This window comes from Chanodichthys erythropterus, chromosome 23, assembly GCF_024489055.1.
Source record: "Chanodichthys erythropterus isolate Z2021 chromosome 23, ASM2448905v1, whole genome shotgun sequence".
Lineage (NCBI taxonomy): Eukaryota > Metazoa > Chordata > Actinopteri > Cypriniformes > Xenocyprididae > Chanodichthys > Chanodichthys erythropterus.
The window spans coordinates 522614-544706 of NC_090243.1; the positions used below are offsets into that span (position 1 = coordinate 522614).

Genomic DNA, 22093 nt, shown 5'->3' on the forward strand with positions numbered 1-22093 from the left:
TATGGTTTGTAACATTTCTTACAGATTTCTGCTCGTTGTAAATCAGATAAAGTTAAATTAGTACAGTACCAGTACGAGTGATTGCGTGTGAATTAGTCATACCATCTCTCTATTCATTGTGAATCTGTGGGTTGTAAATGGTTTCTTCAAAAGTAGAAAAATGTATGCTATAATTTGAGTTTCTAAGCTACTTTAGTGATAAATCACAAGACAGCGCTGACAACTATCTCCATTCCTCTCTGTGCACACGATCTTCACGTTTTGCACAGCTACTGTTTGTATGAGTGTTCGTGCCACAATGCAGCTGCGCGAGCGCGTTAGCTCTATATAATAATACACATCCGATCATCTAATTGCTTGAATGTCCAAACCATAAAACAAAAAGGCTACAACTGACAAAGTTAAGGGAAGACGCAAGGCTCACCGCTTGCGCACCATCGCTATGTGTTGAACCGGCGTTCACCTCCATGTTGCTTTTATTTATATTTATATAATATATAGTTTAGCAAAACCACATGAGCTAGAGTGCAGATTTCCCCCCCAAATATCTGCACCATTGCAAATGTGATATAAATTTTATACAACAGTTCAATAAACAAGAAGTTAACATTGTGTTAACATTGTGTTAATATTAACAATCTTGTCTAAAATGTCTGTTTTTGCTCAATTTCGGCAATGAAAATAAAGTCATTGCACAATTGTTGTTTCCAAGCAACAAACAGTAGTTTCATTCCTGAATGAATTCACGTTTCAACAAATTGATTCAGTGACCCATTCATGAAGACGGTTTACTTGCTTTGTTCCTAAATGAATAATCCGTGTGAATGAAACTGTTGAATTAATTAAAATGTTGAATTAAAGACAGTGATTTGCCGCCACTTACTCATGGTTTTAGTTTCATATTTATCATAGTATGTATCACAGTATAGCATATAGCATTTAATTTTTTATTCACATTCATGCCACCTCTGAGTTGCATTAGTCTGTGTAAATATTACTAAATGCTAAAATTCATTTGTCTAATTGCAGGCAGAAGACGGGACTGAAGGAGCTTGAGTTTCTGAAGAAGCTGAATGATGCAGATCCTGACGATAAATTTCATTGTTTGCGTCTCTTCAGACACTTTTACCACAAACAGCATCTCTGTTTGGTGTTTGAACCTCTCAGGTACTTCAGATTTCTGCTGTGTGTGTGTGGGAGTGTGTTGTTGAAATCAACAAATCGTCCCCTTGCAATTATAAGGTTCTATCTGCATTCTGAGCAGTTTTGAGATATTGAGCTTCAAAGTTTTTGCATTCCATATAGCAAAATTTATATGGGAACAAGTTTCTTTCATGCATGAAAATGACAGAGATGCTAAATGTATTCTAACTGTACAATATCAAAATCCTCTCAGATTTGTAAATGGGGATTTTTGGAACGGGTCAAATGCAGATAGAACCTTCTAATTCTAAAAAAAATCCCTTTGCGCTTGGAATTATAAGGTTCTATCATGCAAAACATTAATTTGAAGCAATAATTTTCAAGAAACACAAAGAGTTTACTTATGTTTTAAAACATAAAATTGACAATGCCAATTAAAAGTAACAATGTGTTGACATGCATGAGAAAGTTAAATTTAATGCTTTCTATGACATTTATTTCTTATTTTAGAATTTCTTTTCTTTTCTTGTTCGTTAAGTATAAAAGGCAGTGCTAAATATTTAGTCCAGTGTAGATGTTAAATTTAGGTAAGAATATGGTGGGTAATTTAACACATTTTTGCAGGAACCATTTAAGTTTAAGTTTCCTTTTGTTTAGACAGAAAGCAGCTTGACCAGGACTTTATTCCTGGTCATTTGACCAGGACTTTATTCCACACAAAGTGGGGCAGGTAAAATGACTTTCTCTCTAGACATCAGTATGGCTGAAATAACATGCTGTTTATGTGTTGTTTACATGTTTACAACATGTTGTTGTAATTAAGACCCCGTCAATTAAATTGACTATTTGATCTTTCATGCTTAATATTGTAAAATTTAAGACAATTAAGAAAAACTGCAAGAAAACAGACAATCCTCAGCAAAGGTGTTTACTAAATTTAATTAACTTTGAAAACGTTTCACTGACTATATACAGTGCTGCTTACGTTTATGAACCACTTGCAGAATCTGTGAAAATGTGAATAATTTTAACAAAATAAGAGGGATCATACAAAATGCATGTTATTTATTTAGTACTATCCCGAGTAAGATATTTTACATAAACAATGTTTACATAAAGTCCACAAGACAAAAAAATAGCTGAATTTATAAATATGACCCAATTCAAAACTTTATGAACCTTGATTCTTAATACTGTGTAGTTACCTGGATGATCCACGACTTTTTGTGTGTGTGTGTGTGGTTTATTAGGGATGCACCGAATATTCGGCCACCGAAAGACTTTTATCACCAAAACAATATGGCCGAAATGTTATGATGACGCAAACAGAAACCGTGAGATCAGCTCCTCTGATGTATCTGTAGCGGACATTATTCCTTTAATCGCAGCACTAAAGCGTCTCCTAAGCAAAGTGGTTTAGACGGACCACGGAGTGAAAACAATGAAAAGTACACTCTTAGAGTCAGCACTATCTATTCGGATCCTCTGCACTTCATCGCGACTGTATTTGATCCGCGTTATAAAGACCATTACTTTGATGCGGAAATAAAGCAGCGAGCATGAGAAATGTTCCAGGCCACAATGGATGCGGAGAACCCGCATGGAGACTGAGACGGAGCAGCGCACAGCGCAGGAGAAGGAGATCAGAGCACAGAACAAAAGACTTGTCTCTCTGCACCAGATGAGGGGCATGCACCCTTGTTGTCTGATATGTTCAGTGAAATCCTGCAAGAAATATTTACTAAAATGTTTAACTTGACCCCACTCGTGTACATTAAATAATAATGTACAGGATATTATTTAATGTACACATGAGTGGGGTCAAGTTAAACATTTTAGTTTGAATTTTATTTTATACTGTGCATTGTTGCAATGTGCTAAATATTTGCATAATTTGTAATTGATTAATTATTTGAAACTTTAATATTAATTTATGCAATTGCAATGCCTTGATTTTAGTAAAGTTAGTAAACAGTCATAGCCATGCAGTCATGCATTATTCAATAATAATTGCCATAATTTCTTTCGGTGTTTCGGTTTTCGTCCTCCTCTTTTTCGGTTTCCTCTTTATCGGTTTTGGCCAAGAATTTTAATTTCGGTGCATCCCTATTGTTCATGAGTCCCTTGTTTGTCCTGAGCAGTTAAACTGCCCAATATTCTTCAGAAAAAATCCTCCAGGTCCCAAAAATTCTTCAGTTTTCCAGCATCTTTTGTGTATTTGAACCCTTTCCAGCAGTTACTGTATGATTTTGAGATCAATCTTTTCATCTTGTGGATGTTTATACACTTTAATCCAATATGCCATAGCTTCATAGCCACATACAGCTCAAGTACACTGGATGGATCAAGGTTAAAACATAACCTAATATATACATAACATTCCCTTGTATGACAATAATGTGACTGGAATAAAGCAAATAGAATAAAAAACTCGAACCTATCCTCTTAATAGCGCTGATGGCTAGCGTGGTGTCTGACTGAAAATAACTCCTCAGCAAGAGCTACAGCAAAACACAAAGACTGCAATTCCCTGGAGTTTGGGCTGCAGTCATTGACAAGATCATAAATAAAATAGTTAATCATGAGGTTTCTTAATAAACATTGCATTGCGTGGAATTGTTTTAGTCTTCACTGATTTAGTGTTTTCTGTGCTCTCTTCTGCTGTCACGGAGCAGTCCGGTGACATGACAAAGAAAGCTGATCCTGATTGGTCCTTCTGTGTGCTTTTAAAGTGTTGATTGGCTCACAGATAGAACCTTATAGAACCAAGTTAGTGTTCGACTTAAAGTCCCAAAATGTACACAACTTAAAAGAAACATCACAATGTAAATAAGTTGTCACAGAATAAGAATATGTGAATAACTCAATGTTGACAAAAATGTCAGATAGAACCTTATAATTCCAAGGGTATGAAATATCTGCAAGCCATTAGAAAATTGGTAAGGATGCAGTATATTAATTGATTGTATTTTAAATTTGAACTTTGTATTCATCAAAGAATCCTGAAACAAAATGTATACCGGTTTCCACAGAAATATTAAGCCGAACAATTGTTTTCAACACTGATAATGTTTCTTGAGTCTCTAAATCAGCATATGAAAATGATTTCTGAAGGATCATTTGACACTGAAGACTGGAGTAATGGCTGCTGAAAATATAGCTTTACCATAGGGCTGGGCGAAATATCGCATGCGATTGTCACGTGTACATTGTACATTTTAACATATATTAAGTTAGAAAAGTTTTTAAATGGTAATATTTTACAATATTACTGTTTTTATTATTATTATTATTATTATTATTATTATTATTATTATTATTATTCATTTTTAAGCTTTGGTGTAAATTCATAGATGCATGTATGTGGGCATCAAATCATTTTATAAATGAATAAAATTTATCTTTTGTACTTTTAAACCTTGAAATGGAAAAAAGAGTGCTCTATTTGAATTGTGGAGAAAAGCCACCTTGTATTATCTGTTTGCCTTATCAGCTTAATCACATATTCTGATAATATCAGGTAACAAATATGAATATTAATGTTGATAAGGTCAATAACATATAATGCATCACTAATAATCTCAAAGATAATGCAAGAGTTATTCTCATCTGTTTTTCGCCATTTTTGTGTCTCGCAGTATGAATCTGCGGGAAGTGCTGAAGAAGTATGGTAAAGATGTAGGGCTACATATCAAGGCAGTGCGGTCCTACAGTCAGCAGCTCTTTCTGGCCCTCAAACTACTGAAACGCTGCAACATCCTTCATGCTGACATCAAACCAGACAACATATTGGTTCGTATCATCTATATAGTCCCTTACTCAAATAGATTTCACTCACTCACTCACTCACTTTTCTGTCTGCAGGTTAATGAGTCAAAGACCATTCTTAAACTCTGTGATTTTGGCTCTGCGTCTCATGTCGCCGACAATGAAATCACTCCCTACTTAGTCAGCAGATTCTATAGGGCACCTGAAATTGGTAAGTCGCACTGTAATTGTGTGATTGAGTGATTACAGTGTGCACAATTACTGCAGAACGTGTACCGATTCTGTGTGGGTCTAGTAATTGGAACTAACTCTCTCTTCCTTCCTAGTCATTGGTAAACCATATGATTATGGCATTGATATGTGGTCAGTTGGCTGTACCCTGTATGAGCTGTACACAGGTAAGATCCTGTTCCCTGGCTCTTCCAACAACCACATGCTGAAACTGGCCATGGATGTGAAGGGCAAGATGCCTAACAAGGTATTGTGAATTCACACAGTTTCTACTGAGATTCCACACTGATTCTTTTTCATTACTAAAAAAAAGAGAGATTATCACACTGGTCATAAAACATTCACTACTAGCCTTAGTTTAGATGGAAAGCATCTCATGCTGACTAGCTGAAAACGTTACTGCAGCTACATTCATTAACTATTTCCCTGCCATTGACAGAATTTTCTGGCAATCCATTTTTACATTATACACTAGGGGGCACTATTATGCATCATCTGAAAGAGTACAGAATCTCCAGATCAAAGTGCCAGCGAAGCAGAAACAAGCGATAGAAGCACATATAGGGCTTCCTCAGTTCTTGCCATTTCTGAAAAGTCAAGCCAATGTTGATTCTCATTTTATTACGAGCTCTGTCAGGTTCTCTTTTTGCAGCAGACTCTGCATTATTTTATTTATTTTTTTATGGGAAATTCCCCGGAGGTTCAAGATTTAGCGTGCTCCATGTCATCCTTTCTCACTCGCTGTGACAACTAACATATGCCATTCTCACGCCATATAAGCATCAAAATAACCGGAGCAACTTTTCTCTATTTACGGATAAGATGAGACCTGCACGGGCGAGTGACACATGTACACAATTTCCCACAAAAACCATCTTGTCAGGTCTAAAACATAAACACTTATAACAGGCTTACCATAGTGAATCAAGGTAAGACATAAACACGTTTTGGAAGAAGTATTGATGTATTGACTCATTAAGTTGTTAATTTTGAAGGAAAAAAATTGCAGTGTATACTTTTTAAATAAAATGTATTTTTACTCACTTTATTATAGTATTTAAGAGCCCATCCACACAGAGACGTTTAGATGTATGCGTAAAAATTCTGTATCTTATAGCTGTTTTGTCCAGAGTGTTCTGGCATATTGGGAGTCTGAAACCGGGTTCTAGAGTGGATAAATCTGAAAGTGACAACCTTGCGTTTTCATGTGTACAGCCAATCCATATATTTTATGAAACGATGATATCACCCCACATCTCGACCCTACTCAGACACCGCTACGTCACTTAACAGCAACAACAATAATAGCGGACTACATGCTTGTGTGCCACAGCTACTAAGCCTATTAGCTTTACTTAAAGTAAAACTTTATTTCTAAGCTTTACTAAATGATATATACAGCGTGCAAGGTTTATGCGCATGCTCCAAGTCTTATTCTCTTTTTTTAGTGTATCTCTGCCAGAATTACAGCACCACATACTGATCTGGCATGTATACTATGTCGTATTGAGTTGGTTTCAGTGGTTCCGTGTGCACAGATATTTTTTGAGACGAGGAAAAAAAAAAAAAATGGATAGAGAAAGCTCTGGCTTCGTGTGGATGTGACCTAAGTCTCTTCTTACAAGATGTTTTATTTTTTATTTTTGTGTAGATGATCCGGAAAGGCTTGTTTAAAGACCAACATTTTGACCAGAACTTGAACTTCCTGTACATAGAGGTAGACAAAGTGACTGAAAGGGTATGTTCTCAGATCTCACATGTATTTTCTAGTTTACTCTTAATTTAATTTACACAACTATGATATCAGCACACACATCTGCTTCCTGTTTTATACCCTTCTCTTGCACTTTCTTTTAATCTTTCAGGAGAAGGTAACTGTGATGAGCACTATTAACCCCACTAAAGACCTGCTTGCGGACATGATCGGAGGTCAGAGGTTACCTGAGGATCAAAGGAAAAAGGTCATGCAGCTGAAGGATCTGTTGGATGGGACTCTGATGCTGGACCCTGCTAAACGCATCAGCATCAACCAGGCCCTGCAGCACCCTTTCATTCAGGAGAAGATATGACACTTTCACCTCTGACCTTTGACCGTCCATTGTTCCAGGACTGAGCCAATAGACTCCCAAATGAGAATGTTCGGAATCATCACAAGACTTTAAATTTTCTATTTTTATTCATGTTTTTCTAGTGATTTTTCTTTTGCCCAGTCATTTGATTCAAATCTCTCAGAATGATCTTGTTTTTATTGTACATATGCACACATTGTCATTCATTGAGAGCGAGAGAGAGAGAGGCATGTTTAGTGGATATCGGGCTTTGTCTTATTTAACTTCAGAAGTGACCGAACTGTGCAGAGCACAAAGGTTAAATAGTTAGTTGAGTTGTTCAGATATTGAAATGGCTTGGCCAGCACATCAGAGGGGTCTTTAAAGCCCAATTATTTTTGACATTAGCAGATTATAATCCAAATGTGTCACTTTTGTTGATTGATTAAACCAGTGGCTTCAGTTTTGATTCCTTTTATGTAATCAGAGTGCACTGGTGTCAAACTGCTCATTTACCTGGTGATCAGAACTTTTGCTGGTTAGTAACTTCATACAGTCTCCTTCCTATTGAAAACAATACACAATAGTTCATCACATACAGTTGTTTAAAATATTGGTTTTGGTGTACATTTACCTCAAAGTGGTACTGTAGATCACACTAGAAATGTTCGTCTCTTTTTATTGACTTTACAAGCCTGTCCTAATTAGGAGATTGATTTTATGAATAATTTAATTTGCAAGAACTTTTGAATTAAATCTTAGTAAGTGGATAAGTTGTCACTTTTAGACAGTCAGCTAAATGGCCAATTTGCCTCACTTCACTTTTTCCAAATGTCCAAAGGTCTAGTTTTAATTCGAAAGATCTACTTTTTGGCTCATTCATTTCTAATGGTGTCCATCAGCAAACTGTTATTACTAGTTATTTCTGAGGTTTGAATATTTGTATACAACTTCAGCATACCAGTAATTGCACCCGTTAATGTTTGTATTCAAAGTCCCTAAAGTAAAGGTTCTGATAGGAAGTGCCTCCCTTTTGTGACTGAATTGAACCATAATAGAAAGCCTCTCACAGATGGGTCCCGACAAACCGATGATCATTTATTTCTCAATGTAAATACTTAACAGTTTTTGCTATGTAAAACATGTTTGGGTTTTTTTTTTGTTGTTTGTTTGTTTGTTTGTTTTTTTTTTCTATTTGGGAAATAAATTGTTGGGGTTTTTGTTTTGGGTCATAATAAACTCGAAAGATAAGGTGTCATTTTCCTTCACAATCCTGAGTGTTATCATTTTAGTAATAAAAGGTTTCATCTTTCTGATGTATTAAGATGTTTTAACTATTATGTAACCTGTTTTAAGTCAACTGCAGCCTACATAATCTTTGGCCTCTTGAGAGTGCTGTGACATCAGAGACATGCTAAGGCCTTTTCTGTTTTGACTGCCCAATGCAGTCATTTTTTTGTGTGTAGGTGGAAACCTGCAAAAATTCTGCCTCCTACCCTCGTACTTCCTATCTAACAACTCGCCCACAAGGTTTTACATGGTCTAGCTGACAAATACAGATTGAGGTAGTGAAACCAAATATTTCAAGTTTTAAAATTTATAATGCAAGTTTATTGCTGCAAATGGTTATTCTGACTCAACAAATTTTAAGATCTGTAATATAAGTGGGATGAAATGAAAGTATAAACATCTGTAATTTCACATGATGTACATCTGAGTGTAACAACCATTTGGTTCTATCCATTGGTTGTTTGAAGTATTTTATTCAAGTGAGCTTGCAGTAGGTTATGGCAGGATGCTGTTTAAGTGGACTAAGTGATTGGAGATGTCTGGTATACATCATCAAGAGAGATGTCTGTCTTCAGAAGTTTGAGTATCATTTTGATTAAACATTACAAGGTCACAAAAGAAAGAAACCTATATGATGGATAAATTGTTCACAATAAGATCTGTAACATGAACTTACAAAACACAGAATTTTCATTTCATGCCAGCTTCAACTGAAAAGGAATTGTCAAGTAAAATATTTGGATTTCTTTCAATAAGTAATTTCTTGTTGCAAAACAGACTTCAGCATGCGATATTTCTCCACAAGGATGGTGTTTTACTAAGTACAACATCATGAAAAGCTATCAAATGATTTTTTTTTTTTTTTAATTTTATTACATTTATTTTAGTTTTTTTTTTTTTTTTCCCAACTGCTTACACATTTTCAAAACTTTGCCTCTATCTTTATAAAACTTTACACACAAATCCAAGAATTGCACACACAAAATGCCACACATCTCTTGCAAAATGAAGCACTGCATTCAAAATATCACAAAAAAACATCTCAAAAGCAAATATTTGTCTTATGTTGCAAACACCTTTCCCATAATATACTATTTTTGGATATTTCAAATACACAGTTATTCAAAACCTAAAGCTCTTCTTTCAATTTTGTACAGAAATGTACATAGGAGCTCATGAAAGTAATTGGCAGAGAGATGTTGAAAAATTCACAGTAAACATGAAAGCAAGACTTTTTTTTTTTTATTTTTATTTTTTTTTTACTTTAGGCCTAAGCATTTGTGGTTGTGAATACAGTGATACACAGTACGAAAGAAAAGAAATACATCAACCATGTGTAGTTGGACAAACACAATAGTGTTTGAAAAAGAAAATAAAGATACTTACAACATACAATTCTCTATGTATCTCAAAAATCTGTTTTGCAAAAAGTATTTTATGAAATTGAAAACTGAGTCGAAGGCAGACAATTATTGTATGGTTTTGCAGATTTGGTGTGTGGTTCTGGTGTTTGAGTGTCAGGTTTAAGAAATTATGTGACAAGTAAGGATTTGGGTGTAAGCAATTGAAATAAAACCTGTAAATTACAACAATTCAGCTGTTACAGGTATTCAGCTGGTACAGTTTTTTATACGATTGCTTAAGCACAATTTTAAAAACAAGGCTCATTTTGTCAAAACCCTACACACAGATCCACACACACAAGTAGCAGAACACTTCAGTTCTTTTGCAAAATGAAAAACTTCATTCAAAACTTTACATTAATTTAACAAAACCCAATTTTGATACTGTATGGAACACACATGGTTCATACAATCTGATTCTGTTTTATTCATTTACAAACTGCTGTGCTCAATCTTAAACACTTGTAACTTATACTTTTCTAATGATATAGTATGGGTTTGATTTTTTTCAGAGATATTGAAAAAACACAAGATCAGTACTGCACATTGATGAAAATATTTATTTCTCACCACATTATAAAACCATTCAATACATCCATGCCTTTCCAAAGGTTACATTTTGCACTGAAAATCAGAACATATAAAAACAAAAAATAGAAAAAAACATCTGGATCTGGCCATAGCACTACATCCTGTAACGTCTGGATGGATCCGTTCAGAGTCAATAAACTTTGGAGTTTTCAGAAGGCTTTTAACCTGATGAACTTTGTTTGTTAATCACTAACTTGGCTCCGGACGACTGTGACTTTCGGCAGGTTTGTGGACCTGTGAGGGTAAACAGAAAACTCCAACTTCCTCACTTTGGTGACTTCAAAAGGGTAAAACTCACTCTCAAGTCCTCAGTTCAAACCTTCTCCGTTCCGGAGGAAGCCAACGAACTGCACCAGCGCTAACCTGAAATTCGACATGCACAACCAATGCAAGTATACTGCCGTTTCTAGATGATGAAACTGATTTCCGCTCTGGCTTAGGACTGTTTGTGAGTTTGCTACTTGCCTTCTCTCTTTCCTTCTCTACTTCCACTCTTGTACATAAGTGTGTATATTCTTGTATATATATTTAGACGTATAACCTCTGTATTCGTAGTTTGCATATATTAAAACGTTATTCACGCTCGATTGTTCTGTTTGTTCTTTCAACTGAAGACCAAGTCACTTTAACGTTTTTTTCGATCGTTTTATGCTTTGATGCTATAATAGGAATATTCTCTTGGCCAGCGAATAACTCCGTTCATAATATTCTATGAGAAGCAACGGTTTGCTGGACAAACTAACAGTTTCTCTAAATAATTATTAAACCAGAACTAATCATATATGTAATTGATTATAATTCGTTTTTAATTCACAATATATGTTTAATTCCCCGTTGGGTTGATATATGAATCATAATTTATCTTTATGAATTATTATATTCATATTCCACCCATAAATTGATTAATAACCGCTACATCGTTACAATCCACATCACAGGTGTTGTCTCATGCAAGACAGCGAGGGAAAAATCTTCTTAAATGGTGAATCCATCCTTGCACAGACCCTGCATCAATTAGGTCAGGCCTTCTCTTGAATTCGGCATATTCTGACATAGGGCTGGAGATTGTAAACCTTTCATGCCAAAAAACCCAACAACAAACAAAAAACCCTCAATGGGTTTAAGGAAGGGACAGTATAGTGGGAAGTATTGGAGTGAAAATTGTGGACGCTGATGAAACCTGTTTTGGATCAGAGCAGAAATTTATATTGTCCCATATGACAATGTATCTCATCTGTTCTGCATTCATTTGGTCTTCTGCTGTGACGATTTTGTGTAGTCTGTCTAAAATGTGAATATGTGGGCTGTGCTATGAGGACCAAGTTGGCATGCTGGTGGAGGACCCCATTCTGTGTGATTGCAACATACATTGTGACCACATTGTCCCGGGCCATTCAAAATAGCTCTGGCAAATGATGTTTCTCCCTCTCCTTCTTACCGCAACATTGCCTTCCATTTTGTTAAAGACACATAAACTCACCTTTTGCCTTTTTATAGTACAAACCCAATTCCAAAAAAGTTGGGACACTGTACAAATTGTGAATAAAAACAGAATGCAATGATGTGGAAGTTTCAAATTTCAATATTTTATTCAGAATACAACATGGATGATATATCAAATGTTTAAATTGAGAAAATGTATCATTTTAAGGGAAAAATAAGTTGATTTTAAATTTCATGGCATCAACACATCAACAAAAGTTGGGACAAGGCCACTCTGTGGCATCCCCTCTTCTTTTTATAACAGTCTGCAAACGTCTGGGGACTGAGGAGACAAGTTGCTCAAGTTTAGGAATAGAAATGTTGTCCCATTCTTGTCTAATACAGGCTTCTAGTTGCTCAACTGTCTTAGGTCGTCTTTGTCGCATCTTCCTCTTTATGATGCGCCAAATGTTTTCTATGGGTGAAAGATCTGGACTGCAGGCTGGCCATTTCAGTACCCGGATCCTTCTTCTACGCAGCCATGATGTTGTAACTGATGCAGTATGTGGTCTGGCATTGTCATGTTGGAAAATGAAAGGTCTTCCCTGAAAGGGACGATGTCTGGATGGGAGCATATGTTGTTCTAGAACTTGGATATACCTTTCAGCATTGATGGTGCCTTTCCAGATGTGCAAGCTGCCTATGCCACATGCACTCATGCAACCCCATACCATCACAGATGCAGGCTTCTGAACTAAGTGCTGAAAACAACTTGGGTTGTCCTTGTCCTCTTTAGTCCGGATGACATGGCGTCCCATTTTTCCAAAAAGAACTTAAAATTTGGATTCATCTGACCACAGAACAGTTTTCCACTTTGCCACAGTCCATTTTAAATGAGCCTTGGCCAGAGAAAACGCCTGCTCTTCTGGATCATGTTTAGATATGGCTTCTTTTTTGACCTATAGAGTTTTAGCCTGCAACAGCAAATGGCAAGTTTTCTGGAAGTATTCCTGAGCCCATGTTGTGATTTCCATTACGGTAGCATTCCTGTATGTGATGCAGTGCCGTCTAAGGGCCCGAAGATCACGGGCAACCAGTATGGTTTTCCAGCCTTGGCCCTTATGCACAGAGATTGTTCCAGATTCTCTGAATCTTTGGATGCTACCTGTCCCAACTTTTTTGGAATGTGTAGCTCTCATGAAATCCAAAATGAGCCAATATTTGGCATGACATTTCAAAATGTCTCACTTTCAACATTTGATATGTTATCTATATTCTATTGTGAATAAAATATAAGTTTATGAGATTTGTAAATGATTGCATTCCTTTTTTATTCACAATTTGTACAGTGTCCCAACTTTTTTTAGAATCGGGTTTATACTTGCACCTGATTGTTGAGTTATTTTTAATTTTAGTGTGTTAGCAATCATATAAAACTGTAAGTGGAGCTTCCATGGTGTACCTCCAAATTCCATCCCTCCTCTATTCTTAAGAGGCTTATTAGATAATATATTATAATGCGGGGCATGATTTCTTCACACATATGAGGATACATGAAGTATCACACATCACTTCATGGATGAGAGACTCCAGAGTAGCCCAGTGACATTTACGAACAAAACACAGCACATTGAATTATTGCATTAAACCAGACACTTCAATGATAATTCCTCTTTCAGTTATTTCTATTTATATTAAAGCTGCTGCACATGTGATGGCATATTGTTTTGTTGGGAGGCTAAATCACTGTTAAGCAGTTAAGCTTCAGACATCCATTTAGCAAACCACATGTGACCACCTTGTAACTTATAACTAGATTTGGGAACAATTGACCACATGTTCACGTTTAAACAGTTTTTCGTGAATCCATTATTTTAATCACTTTTATGTTAAAAACTCTACTGAAAGTATTTTTTTAAGTACAAGTGAACTTTAAATAACACTGTTAGCCAGCATTCATCTTTACAGAGTGTTCAACATGGTAGAAATGCAGAGAGACAATTTCATTTAAGTGCTTTATGGGAAGTTATGCCTTTGCCTGGCAGATTTGTCAGCATTCTTAAATTACCCTTTTTAAGGGGCGTCCATGACCACTGCATTTTCAGTGACTTACTTATGGCACTTAAAAACAGTCACTTGTTTTCCACCTACTATGGATGTAACCTGCATACACATTTATGAGAACAACTTTAGATGCCTGTCTTGCACTTACTCCAGTGTTTAATACAAAATTTCTCCCAGTTTCTCTCCAATTTCTCTACCGGCTCTGATTTAGTCCTCTGTGTTGTTGTCAGTGCTGTTTTTATTTGCAGTGGGGAGGTTATATGCAGTATTTTGTGTGTTATCATTATGTTTCCATTAGGGTAGTGCCCAGTCTCCCATGATACTCAGTAAATCATGAACAAGTGCAGTATCTGTTCCTCATGACTTCCTGTCTCCTGCCACAATGCTGACTTAAGTCTGCTGGTACTTACTGTCAATATAAACATTAATGTGACTGCAAAGATGGCCAGCTGATCATAAAACACTTTATGTTAAGAAACATCTCTAAACAAATTCTAAACAAAGATAATACTAATATTAGTAAGAAAAATAACATGCATTTGACCATGAATGAACCGAAATATCAATTCAATATCAAGTTCAAAGTGAAACTTTGATTATAAAGTTAAACTTTAGCTGACTATGGTTAAAATCTTGTCAAACATATTTTGAACTTATGAAACTGTTTTGAATTTATGAAAGAATTTTTAAGTTTTGAATCTAAAAAACTGACTTTTTGTTACATGCAATACTCATTTTGACTTATTCAAACTTCACATTACTGTATCCCCCGGTATCACAAACAAGGCTTAATCTAGTCCTAGACTTAAAGGCATGTTTGAGCTGTTTTAACTGAAATTAACTTGCCCTGACATATCTTAAAATATGTCAGTGCCATTGTTTTGTCTGAAGAAGCACACCATTGATGTTTTTTTGTTTTTTTTCTAGGGAATGTTCGTAAAAGCTATAACATTAGATGCCCTAACTGAACTAAGGCCTAATCCTGGCTTAGTCTAAGCCCTGTCAGTGAAACCAGGCATTGGTTTTATTTAAACTGTATAAAACTTGTGGTTGTAAAATGAGAAGTGAAACACAGAAGAAAAGCTCTGTTTGTGTGTTTTGAGTTATTAAGATCAAAATGAAGAACAGACAAGCATCTCTTACCCTGAGTGGAAAATTATGTCAATGATTCATGAGAACATGAGAAATGTCACATGAAAGTCACCAACGCCATGGACAGCACCTGGTAACATCGCACTTAAGAAGATATAGCTACCTTAAGCAACCTCATAAGGTATAGTTCAGGGAACCTAGAAACGGTACATCTTCAGTTAAGCTCTACCTTTATTAGAGTCTTCGTAGCGTACTAAGAGACAACGTTATCGGGAAACCCAACCCAGAACGCGCCGGCGCATTCGTCGGCCAGAGGGATAAAAATGTAGCCAATTTAGTTTCATATTTATATTTAAATATTGGGCTATAGCCTAATATTATTATTTTTTTAAATGTCACCTATGTTGATTTATGAAAAGTGAATATCATGACGGATGCGCAATGTCAGGAGACATGCAGCGGGTCAGACATGAGTTTGACCACTTCATTAAGTTTTGTTTTATAGTAAGTCTTTCTTTAAAGTGAATTTCGTTTTGTAGAAATTGTATCTTAATTTCAATCAATGTTTCATCAACCAATTGCCTAAATAGGAATAAAACCAAGAACGTCGGGTGTGAAATGGATTGAAGTGCGTAACAAACGAAACCATGTTTCCACGGCCTTTGAATAAGGCTGAAGCAATAGACGTCTTTCTGTTTTTATAAATTTTTTTAAATACATGTCTTTATTACTTAATTGGTAAGTTTTGGTCTAACAATATATTTTAGCTGGTCTAAATTCTAAGTTAGCGCGGCCTATGGCGACAAAGCACGGGAATATTCCCGGCGAAAGGGGCGGGGTTTAGCGCTATATAAGCGGGCGTTTCGCCATAGGATTTCAGTCCTTTCTCCTTCAGCGACGACTACACATCTCTTCGCTGATCTCCGCGCTGAAGCCGAAGAAGCTCGCCGCCTGGAAGAAGCAGCTCTCGCCGCCGTTGAAGAGGCCCCGCAGCGGACCCAGCTGAGCCGCCGGACTACGAACAGCGCCGGTGCCCTCGTGGATTACTGCCCCGAGTGTCTTCAAGACGCCCGCCGCCTGCTTCCTGTTCCGGCCGCCACCTCAGCCGTCTCCTGCCGCCATCTGGCGCCCTTCTGAGAGCGTTTTCCTTGCGGTTCTATACCGCTCTAAGAGCATTCATAGCGGATTCGTCCGCTCTAAAAGAGCTTCTGCGGTCCTCGCCGCTCTAAAAGAGCCCCCCAATCGCCATTTTCACGGTGCCGGCGTTGATTCAAATGCTGCGTCACTTCTGTGGCTCTGCAGGACAACGATGGAAACGATGAGTGCGTTGGATGCCTGGATAAGCCCCATGCGGAAGCCACGCTCACCGACGCTTCATGCCCGCACTGCGAGTGCATGAGTCTGGCCTCTCTGCGCTCGCGGGCTGCTTTCTTTGCCGGAAGCAGTCCCGCCACTCGCGCCCTCCTGTCCCCTTCCCGCCGTGAGCCTGCGAGGAAGAGACAGCGGGGTAGAGTGACCCAGCGCCCGGAGTTGTCGGCCCAGCCCCTGCGTGCCTCGCCCTCTCCCGCCAGAGAGCAGTCGCCCGTCAGGTTTTCCCACCCTGAGCAGCGTCCCTCAGCACATGCAAGCGACCTCGTCTCATTCGGTGGATCGGATGAAGAGCCGCTAGATGAATCCATGTCTCTCGCGGCTTCCGAAGCAGAAGGCTGGGCTGGCGAGTCGGACGACCCCACCCCCCCGCCTCCGCTGGAGCCCATTGAACACGGCTCGGGCATGGACGCCAAACTTCTCCGCGTCCTCTCAAAAGCTGTGGAGGAGCTAGACCTGGATTGGGCTCCGCCAGAAGAACCGTCACGGAGCCGCCTGGATGCCGGGAAGACGCCAGGCCCCTCGTCAAGATTGTGCTGGACTCTGTGACGCCTAAATCATCCTGATTTAAGAAGAAGGAAGAGGACGGGGAATGTCTCGCTGCGGCCGGACCACCCCCAAAGCTCCTTTGCGCAGTTTCCCCTCCGCCTCGTTCACATCCGGGCGTGGGAATAATGCTCAGTGTTACAGATGGGCCCACAAATGTTGCATCCACACAAACCGCCGTTATATGGGAATTCTTCGGGAAGGCAGAGGTCGACCTCTTCGCCTCAGAAGACAATTCTCATTGCCCAACTTATTTCTCGAGGAAGGACGACGCGCTGGCCCACCATTGGCCCAGCACCCTTCTTTACACATTCCCCCCGATTGCTCTGATTCCTCAGGTTATCAGACGGATCAAGGAAGACAAGCACAGAGTCCTCCTGGTGGCCCCGCTCTGGAGGAGCCAGGTTTGGTCCTCAGAGCTGTTCAGGCTCTCCACTAGAGCCCCGTGGCCCATTCCTCTGAGGCGGGACCTTCTCTCTCAGGCGAACAAGACAATTTGGCACCCACAGCCAGAACTTTGGGCTCTGCACTTATGGTCCCTCGATGGGAGCCGGCCAACTTCCCCGGGGACGTATTGAACACCATCTCTCAGGCGAGAGCTCCGTCTACGAGACGTCTCTATGCCCAGAAATGGTCAATCTTTGTTGATTGGTGCTCGGCACGCAACATAGATCCAGCGGAGTGTGACGTATCTCCGATACTGTCCTTTCTCCAAGAGCGTTTGAATTCAGGGCGAGCCCCTTCAACGCTCAAAGTTTACGTAGTAGCCATCGCAGCATTTCACTCTCCTATCGCTGGCCAGTCGGTGGGGAGAAACTAGTGGTATGTTTCTTGAGGGGTGCTAGACGATTGAACCCTCCTCGCCCCCTCACTGTTCCCACCTGGGACCTATCTATGGTCCTTAGGGCTCTCAAAGGACATCCCTTTGAGCCGCTGTGCTCAGCTGACCTCAAGCCCCTGACGCTTAAGACCGCTCTGCAGAGGTGGGTAGTAACGAAGTACATTTACTTCGTTACATGTACTTGAGTAGTTTTTTGGAAAATTTGTACTTTTTAGAGTAGATTCAAATGTGGGTACTTTTACTTTAACTTGAGTACATTTGTAATGAAAAATCTGTACTTTTACTTCGCTACAATGGGCAACGTTCCTCTCGTTACTTTATTTTAATTCAATACTGTAAATGTTAAGAAATGCGTAGTTTATTCCATGCGCGCTCTTTTTTCATGAGCGATGCCCCATTCACAAATGAATCACTCTTTTGAGTCGATTCTGTTCAAAGACTTGATCAAACAAGTTGGTAAAGCTGTCTAAATTGATTCGCAAATCAGTTTGAATGATTTGTTCAGTTCCTGCACGCGCTGAATCGTCTGAAGCGGTTTCTCACTCGGAGCGGATGAAGTGGCAGTGGACCTACAGTCAATTAAAAGCAAATCTGCAAATGCATCCAATTGTTTGCCAGCGATGAAGACCTTTATTAGTTGAGCTGCGTATACTGTCTGTGAACAATTCCACAGGTAGGCCTATCGATTTCATTTGATTTTACTTCATGATACAGCCAATAGCCGACATTTTACAACCAAACAGATTATTACGTCACTATAACAAAAGTATGTAGTATTTCTTTACCGTTTTTATGGGCATATATCTTAATTTATACATTAATTTATACATATACTATTGCGCAATGGTGGCGCCAGCGACCTGTTCGTCTTGAAAATGAACGCTTTGCGTTGACACAGTAAAGCAGTTTACACGCGCATGCTGCTGAAATATACATTTGATTACATTTTGGAGAACAGACCGAAGAAGATCCGTCAATGTGTATTTGATCATTGTTTGTGTCAAGTTCAGATATGAGCGCGAGCACATGTAAAGAGTTTTCTCTCTTCTTTAAAATGTAACGTTAGCTGTATACGTTATTAATATAGTAACGATACATTCGGGTTACAGATGCTAGAAATAATGCTTGTCTCTTCTATGTTTGTTTGTTGCAAAGATATCTAATTATGATAATAAATTAAATATCTATTTAAATAATAAACATTAAATAATAATATGCTATTGAGTGTGTGTGTGTGTGTGTGTGTGTGTGTGTGTGTGTATATATATATATATATATATATATATATATATATATATATATATATATATATATATAATAAAAGTAACTAGTAACGAGCTACTTGAGTAAGATTTTTATTGGATACTTTTTTACTCTTACTCAAGTAACTATTAGGATTATTACTTTCACTTTTACTTTGAGTAAATATTTCTATAAGTACTTGTACTTTTACTTGAGTACAGTTTTTGGATACTCTACCCATCTGTGCCACTCTGCTACTGGCTTTAGCATCTGTAAAACATGTCGGCGATCTGCAGGCCCTCTCTGTGAGCCCTGCTTGCATTGAGTTTGGGCCCAATGACTCTAAAGTCGTATTGAAACCCAGGCATGGGTACGTCCCCAAGGTGCTCTCGACCCCGTTCAGAGCACAGGTCATCTCCCTCTCTGCGCTCCCTGTCTCGTCAGAAGAGCAAGGGCTGGAGTTGCTCTGCCCTGTTAGGGCATTGAGAACTTATGTAGAGCGATCACAGCCTTTTCGGCTATCTGATCAGCTCTTTGTTTGCTTTGGCCGCACCAAAGGGTCTCCGGTCTCAAAGCAACGCCTCTCACGTTGGATTGTCGACGCCATAGCTCTTTGTTACTCCTCCATGGGCTCAGAATGCCCCATAGGAGTTAGAGCTCACTCCACTAGAAGTATGGCCTCTTCTTGGGCCTGGTCCAGTGAAGTTTCTATCAGAGACATCTGTGATGAGGCCAGCTGGTCCTCGCCGTCCACCTTTGTCAGATTTTACCAGTTGGATGTTCTGACTTTGCAAGCTCGGGTCCTATCGGTGTGATGCTGCGGCCTCTTCGAGCTCAAACCGGTTCAGGAGTGATCTCCTCTTGTAGTGTAACCATGGGCTCGACGGCTTCGGCCTTCTCATTAGTTTCGTGGACCCCCCTAGGCGTCCCAAACTTATCCAGTCGTTCCCTGCCGTGGCACGGCGCAGTTGAATTCGTTCCCCATACGCAGTACGAGTGAAGTATCGAAAGGGAAAGTACTCGGTTACTAACGTAACCTCGGTTCCCTGAAATACGGAACGAGCACTGCGTTACTTGCCGTGCCACGAGGCTGCGGCTTCAGGTCATCACTTCAGTCGATATGGCCTGAAATCCTATGGCGAAACGCCCGCTTATATAGCACTAAACCCCGCCCCTTTTAGCGGGAATATTCACGCGCTTTGTCGCCATAGGCCCGTCATTGGTTCAACGACTTCTCAAGAGTGAACCAATGACGATGCAGTTACACTGCATTATTGAAAAAGGCTTCAGTGACGGGGAAAAAGGGAGACTTTTCCCCATACGCAGTACTCGTTCCGTATCTCAAGGAACCGAGGTTACGTTAGTAACCGAGTACGCTCCCTAGAAAAGCACGTAAATTGCTGTTTCGGTCGCAAATTTTCAGTAATTTCGATCGGTGCATCAAATGATGTAGGCCTAAACTAAATTCATGTAGTTAAAAGAATAAAGAAATAACTAGACTTATTGGCTAGGCTACATTTGGAAAAGAACTTAATACATTCTGGTAGCTGACCATTAGCAGAGCTGGCGATGGGGTAAATACGTTTGGGCAATATATAATAATATAAATAACAATAATAATGTCTCAGCAAAGTCCGAACATATTTATTTGTCTCGGCACACGCTTGCTAAAAGTAACACCAGTAGCACAGCGCATCAAAGCTTGCTTTTGTCTTGGCTACCTTACAAATGGCAATGGAAACAACAGTGATGAATTTTTCCCCGTTTTGTGGTAATTTAGCACTATTTTCTATGATCTTCTGCTTTCATTTTTGGGCTTCAGTTGGGTGCTTTATTTTCATCTTTAGTCAATTGAGTTCAGTTCTAAAAAAAAATAAGAAAAAAGCAAAGGCTATAAAGTAGTCTAGCCTAAATAGGTGAATCTGCGACGGGGCCCATCATAGGGTGGGGGCCCCCACGCACCGCTGCGTGGGTGTCCCGTACGCCACTGGGAGGGAGGGTCTAGCTAGCCTCTGTTTTGTTTGACAACACTTCAAACGTCAGCAGGAAATTACTCCACCCAGGATTACTTAGAGCACCTTTAATAAAATTAAAACAATTCATGCTATATGTTCATCATGAACCGAATAATCATGCTATGATTCTGACACCATCCCATAATTCACAGTTAATTGATTTTAACAGATTAAATTGCACAGATTAAAGATTAAATGTTTAAAAATTATGTGCACTAACATGAGTAAGCTAATGAAAGCTGCACATGGAGCAGATCACCATGATGGGACGATGTATTGTTTCCATGGTCTTTTAGTTTGTATGTTCCTGTTTTCCTTTGTCTTAGTTCCTGTTTCATTTGTTCTTATGTTTTTATTTCTATTTATGACTGTGAAAAATGTTGTAAGTTGACTATCGTTGGTTGTCAATATCATGTCGCTGCTTAAAATTTGCAAACATTAATTTATTGCACATTTATTGGAAAGCCTGAATTTATCAGAAGTCCAAATGTGCGAATATAAAACCAACTTTATCCAAGTCGCCTGCCTCGGGACCTGCCATGGTTATGCGCGCCTGCCTCGGGACCTGCCACTGTTATGCGCGCCTGCCTCGGGACCTGCCACTGTTATATGATGCATATATGATAAATGCCGATTGATGCATGCGTGCAAACTGTGCACAATCCTGCTCTCAGTTCTCGCCATCGCTGGAAAGCCACGCCGATATTAACTCGCGTTTTATTTCTTTGTTTATCCAAAGACTTTTTGTTCATTGCCTTTTCGTGTACTGTTACTGTCTTCCTTTTTTTGCCTGGTTTGCCTTTACTAACTGCATAGGCCGGTACTGTGAATTTTGCTTGCTGTTTCTCTGCCATTGTTTTGGTATTCCTAGGATCCATGCCTCTTGAATTCCCCAAATCAAACGTGCGTGCGCAAGTGGGCAGGTCATGTGTGTCAAAAGGGTGGTTGCCATGGTTGCGAGAGAGTGACAGTCGCCTAAGCCAATCCTATGTTTCGTCCCGGATGGAAATAATATGCTGTGTTTAATAC

At 39.0% G+C, this 22093-nt stretch overlaps 1 protein-coding gene across 1 annotated transcript in view; it reads left to right on the forward strand.

The window, feature by feature from the left end:
- Nucleotides 1-8460, forward strand: part of prpf4bb (pre-mRNA processing factor 4Bb) — a 54855-nt gene extending 46395 nt beyond the window's left edge. Inside the window, exons 10-15 of the mRNA XM_067377118.1 lie at nucleotides 1030-1167; nucleotides 4782-4935; nucleotides 5008-5122; nucleotides 5238-5389; nucleotides 6794-6880; nucleotides 7008-8460. Of these exons, the coding sequence (XP_067233219.1) occupies nucleotides 1030-1167; nucleotides 4782-4935; nucleotides 5008-5122; nucleotides 5238-5389; nucleotides 6794-6880; nucleotides 7008-7211 (850 nt within the window). The 3' untranslated portion in view covers nucleotides 7212-8460. The remainder of the gene's footprint in view (nucleotides 1-1029; nucleotides 1168-4781; nucleotides 4936-5007; nucleotides 5123-5237; nucleotides 5390-6793; nucleotides 6881-7007) is intronic.
- The last annotated feature ends 13633 nt before the right edge of the window (nucleotides 8461-22093 follow it).